Source organism: Geospiza fortis, unplaced genomic scaffold (assembly GCF_000277835.1).
Source record: "Geospiza fortis unplaced genomic scaffold, GeoFor_1.0 scaffold603, whole genome shotgun sequence".
Lineage (NCBI taxonomy): Eukaryota > Metazoa > Chordata > Aves > Passeriformes > Thraupidae > Geospiza > Geospiza fortis.
Genome location: NW_005054460.1, coordinates 1,126,348 through 1,136,597, shown reverse-complemented (window position 1 = coordinate 1,136,597; position 10,250 = coordinate 1,126,348). Strand labels below are relative to the sequence as shown.

The 10,250-nt window shown below is 37.9% G+C and overlaps 1 protein-coding gene across 1 annotated transcript in view; it reads left to right on the top strand.

Annotated features, from left to right (window-relative positions):
- COL21A1 (collagen type XXI alpha 1 chain) overlaps positions 1–5,155 on the top strand; it is a 67,240-nt gene extending 62,085 nt beyond the window's left edge. Inside the window, exons 26-30 of the mRNA XM_031062759.1 lie at positions 631–777; positions 872–926; positions 1,213–1,413; positions 2,885–2,962; positions 3,710–5,155. Of these exons, the coding sequence (XP_030918619.1) occupies positions 631–777; positions 872–926; positions 1,213–1,413; positions 2,885–2,962; positions 3,710–3,897 (669 nt within the window). The 3' untranslated portion in view covers positions 3,898–5,155. The remainder of the gene's footprint in view (positions 1–630; positions 778–871; positions 927–1,212; positions 1,414–2,884; positions 2,963–3,709) is intronic.
- The last annotated feature ends 5,095 nt before the right edge of the window (positions 5,156–10,250 follow it).

Here is a 10,250-nt window from a genome sequence, read left to right as displayed (position 1 = left end):
TTAGGTAATTAGGTAATTCCATACATGGAACAATTACTTTGGTGAAGATATGTAAAAATATTTTTCAGCATTTTTTACCTTTTCCAGTGAAGCAAACAGACTACAGTTACTATCAATCAGATGGAAAAAAAAAGAAGCAAAAAAATCCCTAACTGAAATAAAATTATTTTTTCCTTTGTCTTATACACTGAAGATATAAGGTAAAAGGCTTTAAGTTTCCAGGAACTTCGGTGGTGCCAGAATTTCACATCCAATTTTTCTGGCTTTCTAAGGATTCTAACAGACTATAAAAAAGATTTCTGATTCTGAGGAAAAAGTGAATAAAACCCTTCCTTCCATGTGTTAATAATGAATAGTAAAATGGGTCTTGAAAATTAAGAAAAGGTAATTTATTTCTAATTCTCTGGTAATTTTATCTGAAACAGCTGCTAAGGAATCTGAAAACTTCAATGCATTTTAGCAAAATACATCTCATCAATATAAAGTTAATTTTCATTGGCATCACATTAATTTTATGAAGAACTTCAATAAAGGTTTCTTAGATGTTTGTTTGGTGCTACCTATGGTGCTGCCTACCTTCCAAATGATCTGTGAACATATAATTGGCTTTTCATTGATTTTTCAATCCAGAAAGGTGAGAAAGGAGATCCAGGCATTCGAGGCGTCAGTGGACAAAAAGGAGAATCTGGTATCCAGGGTTTGATTGGAGCTCCTGGCCTCAGAGGTCAGCCAGGAGATAGAGGACCCCCAGGACCACCTGGATCAGATGGAAAACCTGTATGTATCCTGTATATATAGGACTTCAGACTTTTCATTTTGGGTACCTTAAAAACCAGAAAGAATTGCATGCTCTGTTCTCTGTTCAATTCAGGCACGAGAATTTTCAGAAGAGTTTATTCGACAGGTGTGTTCAGATGTACTGAGAAGTAAGTTGGAGAGCTTCTTTACTGTTGTTTCCTTGTTTGAAGTGCTAAAGAAGTTTCCTGATAGTTACAGAAACGCTTTTTTGAAAGCAAGTTCCATATTGCCAATTTTTTTGTTGTTTTCCTATAGTAGAACTATATTTCCACATCATAGGTTCCATACTTTACCATCTTGTTTCCTAAAGGTATTATATTCTCTTAAGAGAGGGAACAGATTTTGTATTAGTGGTTCGGGCAATACTTCTATTGTTGCAACACTTTAAGCAATTTTTTGTTTGAATTCTCCCAGCCCAGTTGCCTGCCATTCTCCAGAGTGGAAGACTACAAAACTGTAACCATTGTCAGTCCCAAAGTGCTCCCCCAGGACTTCCAGGCCCACCAGGTCCAAGAGGCCCTGAAGGCCCAAGAGGGTTTCCTGGCTTGCCAGGGAATGATGGCGTTCCGGGGCTGATGGGCATGCCAGGTCGCCCTGGGGCTCGTGGGACAAGAGGTACAGTGTGTGTGGGCACGGTGCTAAAGGCCTTTATATCTTGGGTTTCTGCTTCTAATTTTGGATGGGACTCATGTAGGGTGGAGTAAGAGAATAGCTGGGCTTGCTTGGCTGAAAGGAATTGTGACTATGGAGCAGTGTGGATGTTTCACCACCTTCAGGGAACATGTGACAGGAGAGAGAACACAAGAACAAAGCCAGATAGTTATTGTTCAGTTCTACTATAGCCTACTATAAACTTTGTTCTCATCTTTTTAGAGAGTTAGTCTCATGTAAATGTTTCTACCTGCATTTAGATTATTTTTTTAGCTCAAATATGGGTAGACATAGATTTCAAGGTATTTCCATGTCTTCTGATTTCTTTTCTTCCAAACTTGTTTGTTTCTGCTTTTTTAAGGAACAGTATTTATTCACTGGCTACTTACTAGCTGTGCTGATTTTTGACATCCAACAACTTCTATATTTATATTCCTTTGATTTCCTGACTTTTTGTCCTTTTGTTCTCTTTATCTCAAAAGACTTTTTGCTCATTTCTTTATAAACATTCTGGATTCTTTTTAGGCAGGCTAAGGTTTATGCTTTCAGGTAACTCAGCTGTCCAAGCTTTCAATTGAGCTTTTCAAAGTCTGTGATGTATTTGCAGACTTTATGTTAAGTATGCATATATAGTCTGGAACTAGAGCAAGGGACTGGGTGGAGTCCAGAATTTGGTAACTGGTAGCATCAAAATAGGATCATACAGGAAAGCTGTATGAAATAACAGCTAGCTAATAATGTGCCAATGGTAAGCAGACAAATGGTTGATAAATATTTACTTTCTTTGTGACTTACTACCTGTGACCTAGCACACCAAATTAATTTTGTATGTAATGCTGATTGCCTGTAGTACCTCCGTAATTTAATCTCCACTAGGAGAATATGCAGTTTTCCTCTGGAGCTGACACTAGCAGTTCTGGTTATTCCATAAACGTTGGAAAACCAGATAATGTATCTATGAGGAAGGTGAATTTACAGGGTTGTACTAATGTAAGAGAGCTCATATTTTGACTCTCACAATACTTCTTTGGTGGAGATTTAATTCTGCACTGTGTGTTGTGGAACCTTTTCTATATATTCTGTATTCCACAGGGATTATGCTGAAAAACTTACACCTCCTTTATACAACATATTAAAAACTTTGCTGATAGGAAGGCGGTGACAGCAAATTGCTTAATTACCTATCATCTATTCCCTCAGCTGATAGTGGCTGTCTGCTTAACTGTTGCTGCATCAGCTCTAAATTCAGTAGAAATTAGCATAATTTAGAACCCAGTCACAATGTGCAGGTTACAAGAAAAGAGTTGTTTTGCTTCCCATTATTTGCTTTTGAAATATGACATATTTAATTCAATAAATATTATCAGATGCTGATTTCTGACTTCATTGGATGAAATTGATGTGCAAAGATATGCGTGTGCTTGGTAATTCACAGGACTGCCAGGGAAGAATGGTGCAAAAGGCAGCCAAGGAGTTGGTGTTCCTGGCATCCAAGGCCCCCCAGGACCTCCAGGTGAGGGATGGTTCAGATGTACAGATTCAGTGCATGCTAATAACTTTTTTGCAGTATGGTTTAGAAAAAATGTTGATGTAATTTGGGAAAACTTGCATACTTTGCACACATTTTACTTACCAAATATATTTTAGGGTAATGCCTGTGACTTGCATCACTTGCACCTTATAAATTGCCATATAATAATTATTTAATATAAGACAGGTCCTGTAGGATATTGGTATCTGAGACTGCTGTTTGATGACAGATGGATCCTGAAGTCAGCTATATCTGAAAACTGAGCCCTGATATGATCATGTGACTTTTAAGGATTACTTAATGAGGAAAAATATTCTTCATAACATTAGTGTATGCATACCAAATGTAAAGTTGGGCATTTAGAAGATATATTAGGGACCCATCCAAAGGCAGAGAAACAAATAGAAATAGAGGGACTAATTCTTGCCATGTGGTACCAGATAATATGATAAAGTAGAATAGTGTACTAAAGCAGATTTTCATATTCTCCTTTAAAAGCTATCTTTATTTAAAGTGTTTTTCATGTGATTTAAAAAAAACTTTATAAGATATCATGTTGTTTATATAAATATATAAGCAGTTTGTAACAAGAAGTGTCTTTTGCAGGAAATGAAGTTTTCTTTATCTGCATATTTTACCAAAGAGCAGGGGCGTCGTGGGTTCATACTTGTTCTTTTTCATTTTAATAGTAATGCTTTTATTTATTTTTATTGCATGTGTGTTATTAAGGTCCTGAAGGTCCACCAGGCATGAGTAAGGAAGGACGTCCTGGAGAGCGTGGGCAGCCTGGTAAAGATGGAGATCGTGGCACTCCAGGAATGCCAGGACCAGTTGGACCCCCTGGAATTTGTGACCCATCACTGTGTTTTAGTGTAATTGTGGGGAGAGATCCATTTAGAAAAGGACCAAATTATTAATTTGTGATATGATGCTTTAGAGGAATAGTTGCGGTGCTTATCTTTCATGGTCTTGCAAATCTCAGGAAGGTGACCAGCAATAATCCCATAAGAAAGAACAAAAGTACCTCTGACATTAAAAGCATTATGAATAATGATCTCAAAGGTTATACATTCCTTTAGACAAGAAACTCCAAAACCCCTGTAACTTTTTTTATACCTTGCACTGGTTGAATCTCAAGTGTTTTTAAAGAGATTATCAGTTTTAATAGAAATAAAATTAACTCTAATATTTGTTATTTAGTATTTAAGTGTCCTATCATTCTCCTTTTACCTCTCTTTACCAAAGAAAGTCCTTTGCAAAATTGCTGGAAACACCACTGGGAGCAGAATTAGGTCTTCAGTGGCATTGGTCGGGTATAAATAACTGTGAAATTTTTCACATGCAGCCAACATACACAGTATTTGATTTTGAAAGAATGGGGCTGACTTTGACTTCATATGTGTGCAAATTTCATTGCCTTATGTCCATTTCATATGTCATTGCTCCAGATGTGAGTGAAAGCATGTTATCAGATTTTTATGAATTAAGACAGATCCTTGGACTCATTATAGGAGAAATGCCACCTGTCTTGCCATGCAGCTCTGTTTAAAACTGAGGTCAAATGCAAAGGTAGAACTGCAGGTCCAAGGGCCAAGGTTTTATTGAAGATGGTACTGCCAACTGTGACATGTCAAAAGTTTCCATGTGGGTGATTCAACTCATATGAAAATAACATTAAAAATAAAAAAGAGTAAAATCCTGACATAGCTGGCTTTAGCTATGATTGGACAAAATTAAAGATTTAAAAAGGTTTGCACAACCCCAATGTAACAGTTCTGTGTAATGAAGTATCAAGTTATATACTCTTTGCTGTTTCTGCTCAAGGACTGCGTTGCCAAATTGAAGAAGCAGGTTTACAAGGAGAAAGGTCTAACTGGTGGCTGACCAGCTGCAATGTTTGTTATGCAATGTTTTCATTTTAAGCCAGCTGTGTGTAATTTTCATTGTATGCATTGCTAATGAAGTTTATTGCTTGCTTTTACATAAAGAGCAAAGGCACAGTTCCCATGAGAATTTAAAATCAATTTCTTAAATTAAGGCAGAGTCCTGTATTAAGTTAACACGTGCTTCATAAGTCACTTTTTCTAATGTGTTGTTTTTCTGTTGTTCTGCTATCAGAGACTGTTAATATGCTTGACATTCAAGGTAAAATAAAAGACACACTTTCCAATAAGATGTATGGTTGAGTGAATTGTGAGTCTGAGAGGAGGCAAAACCAAGACCAACCAAACAAGCGCAAGTCAGAAGGACCTCTGACTACAGTGAATACAAACAGAAGACCAGAGTTCCCTAATTGTAGAAAAATCCTCTTGATTTTCAGACAGTTTGATTGGTAGCTTTGTTTATGATTTCATTTGATCAAATTAACACATATATTAAGCTTAAATTTTAAAAGTAGTGGTGGTTTTGTCACCCCATTAGTCCTACTGGAGGGTTGTTTCTGATTGAGTGACTGATTGAGGATCTATGAGGAATTTCCAGTTTGCATCTATTAATTTCCCCTTTCTTGTAGTTTTTTATATGTCTGATCAATTTCTGTTTGAGCTCAGCTTTGGTTTTCTGTCTGCATTTCTGTGCACTGTAGCAGTTCCCTTATAGTTCTTGACAGGTGTTTGTCTGCTTTTCCAGCTCTGGAACGCTTCTCTTTTGAAGAGACTCGGAAGCTGACGGCTAAGCCAAGGTGGTCTTTTGCTCTGCCTACTTCTCTGTCTTTAAAGGAGATGAACTATTTTTGTGCTAAAAGAATTTTAGAAAAACTCCTGGCACAGTCTAGCTCCTTTATCCTTCATGGAAGCCTCCCATGAAATCCTTCCCAATTTACGTCTGAGAGAGCTGAAATTTTCTCTTTAAAATTTAAAATGTTTGTTCTAATACTAACCTTCAGTGTGCTCCAATTCTTCCTGTTTGTTCCCCAGGCTGTATACATTGATATGCATACACTTGAGGTGGTTGGTCTTCTGGCTGTCATCTTGTCAGGCTGCTAAGGAACATCTGTCTTAATTTTTTTCCCATGCAAATAAAAGAGATAGTTACTTATCCTCTGCTCCTTCTGGTATCTGAAGTAGCTCGGTCTGGCCTACCATGAGAATTTCTGTACAGTGCTGCTCAAAGAGTACAATCTCAGCTAGCTACAGCTATAAAACAAAATCTCATGTTGGACCCATTTCATTTTGTGTAATAATATGGTAAGAAAGACTGAGTTAGTAAAGTAAATAATTAAGAGGCTTCATTGAATGTAAAACCAAATTCAAAGGCTTGATCTGCAAAAGGGAGAGATTTGATGCTGAATCTGTTTGATTTCCTGCACTCCTGAATTGTTTGGATGCTTTGAGCTTTAGTGCTGCTGGATCTTTGGTATTTTGCTCTGAATTTGAGTCTGTGAAACTCTGGCATTTCTACAAAAAAGGATTTGGTTTTGACAAGCTGGAATTTTCCAGAGGACGTGCCAGCCATCCAGTCTGTGCAGGTGCCTTTTAGAAAGTTAGTAGTAGTAGCTTAAATACATGGAGACACTTTGGAAATGTAGTTCTACATTATTAAATGCCCAGGAGCTCTATAGGAAGTATCTTGCATGCCAGTGAAATGCATATGTTATAGCCTAGGAACCTGTGATTTCAATTATTGCTCCTTAAAATTTTATCAAGCCAGAATTTAGCAGATTTCATAATCATTTAATTTCCTGACTCCATTTGATACAGTGGGATTATACGGCAGTGTAGGTGTGTCCAAGACTGCATCTTGATTGGATCTTTTAACTGAGAATATATTTCCAGATCTTCATCTGATTCTACAGTAAGAGGTTAAACAACTGGTATAAACTTGAGTATTATCAGATTAATGATCCACAGGAGAGAGACTTTTATTTACTGTTGATGCAAACTATATGAGGTTCTTGCAGATGTTAATCTTCAATCAGAAGCTGTGAATTAAAAAGATCACAGTGCAACATGTCACCATCTCTGATATTCTCTGGAAATAATTACTAGAAAATCTGTTAAGTGGCATTTACTTACTTACTCTCCTGATGATAGTCTCTAAAACTGGATCTTGGGCTAATTTTTAAGCAGAGGACAAGATTAAAAAAAAAGTCTGGATTTTTTTTTGGTAGCATTTTGCTGTCTAACTTTGAGTTAAGAAATATCCTCTCTGGTTGTCTAGTGCCTGTTGGTGTCAGTAGAGGAACTATGATTCACTACAGTAAATTTTTAACATGGCTTCAACTCATAATATCTCTGTGTGCATAAAATAGATTTAATATTTACCACTTTACTATGCTCATTGATTGCTATTTTCTCTCAGTTTCTTAGGCATGTACTTGGACATAAAGATGCAGAATGGAAAAGTTATTACTGTGGGAACTGGATTTCTTAATGAAAGCCTAATGCTGTGTGGATGGAGCTCAGCAATTTTCACCTCTGAGAATCATGATCTTAGAGAAGTTTGGAGTAAATACATATGGAGTGATATGTCTATATATAAATAGATATGATTTAGTAAAAGACCAGATATCACAGATGGTTTCCACATGTGCAGATTTATTTGGTAAATATATACATGTATATATCATGTGTGTATATGTGTATACATCTATCTGTGTGTGTATGTATCATTCTCAGTTCTTCATTTGTTTAACTGAAAGATATCATAGTTCTACAAATAAAAATAAAAAAGTAAAAGCATAAAATCATAAAGTGGCTTGGGTTGGAAGGGACCTTAAAGTCCAACTTCCAGCCATGGGCAGGGACATCTCCTTCCACTAGACCATCCAACCTGTCAGGGATGGGGCATCTGCAACTTCTCTGTGCCACCTGTTCCAGTGCTTCACCACCCTGACAATATTTCTTCCCAACAATCCCAATTCTCTTAATCTTTCTTCATAAGAGTGATGCTCCATCCCTCTAATCATCTTGGTGCCCCTCCTCTGGACTCACTCCAACAGGTCTTTGTCCTTCCTGTACTGGGGACCCTGCAGGTGGGGTCTCACCAGAGGGGCAGAATCCCCTCCCTCACCCTGCTGACCACACTGCTTTTGGTGCAGCCCAGGACATGTTTGGCTTTCTCAGCTGCAAGCTGGCATTGCCATGCCAGCCTCTCATCCACCAGCACCCCCAGATCCTTCCCATCAGGGCTGCTCTGGATCTGCTCATCCCCCAACCTGGATTGATACTGAGGGTTGTCCTGACCCAGGTGCAGCACCTTGCACTTGGTCTCATTAAACTTAATGAGATTTTCATAGGCCCACTTCTTGAGCTTGTCCATGGCCCTGTGGATGGCATGCTGTCTTTCTGGACTGTGCAGTCTAGTCTGGAAATCTAGTCTTGTAAGAACGCAGTCCTTCTACTGATTGTTCTCAGAACTAAGAACAATCTCACTCCTTCTACTGCTTCAGAGCCAAGGTGTCATTATCAGCTTCAGGAGTAGTCAGCAGATGTCAAGTTTGGTTGGCCTTTCAGAGGAGGAGCTGAGAATTGCTAGCTGTGCATCTTTCAGAACTAGAGAACCTTGTTTCTGTGAAAACTCAAGGTGCATTAAAATGAAATTTCGGCACATCTGACTGTCCTGGCAATGAACACTCTCTATGGCTCACATGGATTGAATCAAACCTCTGTGAAAAGATATTGTAAGTTTTTCCTGTAGGAGGAACACATAGGTGATAAATCACAATACCTGATAGTCCATAGTCAGCAGAGACCATAAACCCCTTCAAGAGCTATTGCCTTCTGGAGTGCTATTGAAATGTAACAAATTGTAGGTTATTTTCTTCTGTTGATAAGCAGGATTTTCTCATAGAGGACATCATCTATGTATCTTGGAGAATTTAAGTCCATTTTTACAATGGGGAAATCATTACTATATTTTTCCTGATTTTTTTTTCTTTACAAGCATCTCCCAGTATTTGCATAGAAGTGCTTTTTTGTATAAAAAAATATTCCGGTGACATTCCAGTATATTGTATTATTCTGTGTTATGGTTTTATTTCTTGGCACAAAATGCGAGCTCTAGATGTTTTTTCAGAAGTCATATCTGGCCACTCAGCTAGCTGTCCTGTCGGTATATTGGCAGGTTGAAGCTCCTTGGTTGTCTGCGATAGGCTTAAAAAACTAAAGTGCTCTGTATTGATTTTCTGACACTTTCCCTCCATTTTATGCTTATAAAAGTATGTAGTATCCACTTAAGGAAAAAGTAGGTGAGAATTCATCAGAAGATTTAGCCATTTGACAGTTACAACATCATATGTCCATAATGCTTCCAAAATATCTTTCTCATGTTGAAGCTTGTAACTCCAAAGAGTGTTTAATTTGTTGTTTTCTGATTTCCCTTTTTTAAAACATGAAAAAACAATCATGGTATCTCTGGGAAACATTGAAATCACATATTGAATATAATGCAAACCCAACCCCCCCCCCCAATAATGTAAAGAAGCTGTGTTTCAAATAAATAACATCATTGAACTGTTGAAAAATATAATGCTACCTGAGAAATAGAGGGGGGAAAAAAGCTCTCTTCTAACTGGGACATGGTTCTTCAAGGTATGTAAGATGGGGAATGTGAGAATGAATGGCTACCTTTAATGTAGCAAAGATGCATCCTGAAGAAACGGCTTAAGCAGTACAGTAGTCTGGGTAACAAATGAAGCAGAAGAAAAAGGTCGTCCACTTTATTCCTTCATTCTAATATAATATGTATTGAATGAATTGTGCTTCTCCCTGTCCTTCTCAAAAAAAATTATGGGAAAGTACACTGTGGGTATACCACCCCTCTTGATATGAAGGAACAGACCTCCCAAAGGTGACAGCTCATGATGAATGTGTCAGTGATGAGCACCAGCAATCTCTGACAGCTGGGACCAAAGATCTGGATGAGAATTCAGGATCATAATAACTGTCTCGCCCTGATACTATCAACTCCTCCTCTGGAAACTGGCAAGCAAATGCTAGCACTTAACAGTATTTGTGTTATGAAAGTTTAAAGATATTTTTTTATGTACACATTAGTCCTTTTACAATGCTTGTTAGGAGAAAAGCCCCAAACCTAGAACTGAGGAAAAAGAATGTGGCTTTGTGTGTTGTGGTCACATAAATCTTGTAGTGAATATCCAAAGCCATCTGTGCTCAGGAACTGGGCTGCTTTGCCTTTCTGAGGAAGGGGCTGAACTGGCATTCCCCATAAATAAATAAATAAATAATAAAATCCCCCAAACTTCATTTTTTTCTCTTGCACCAGGGTGTCTGTTGCACTCAGGAATACAGCAGCCAGCAGCTTTCTCCAG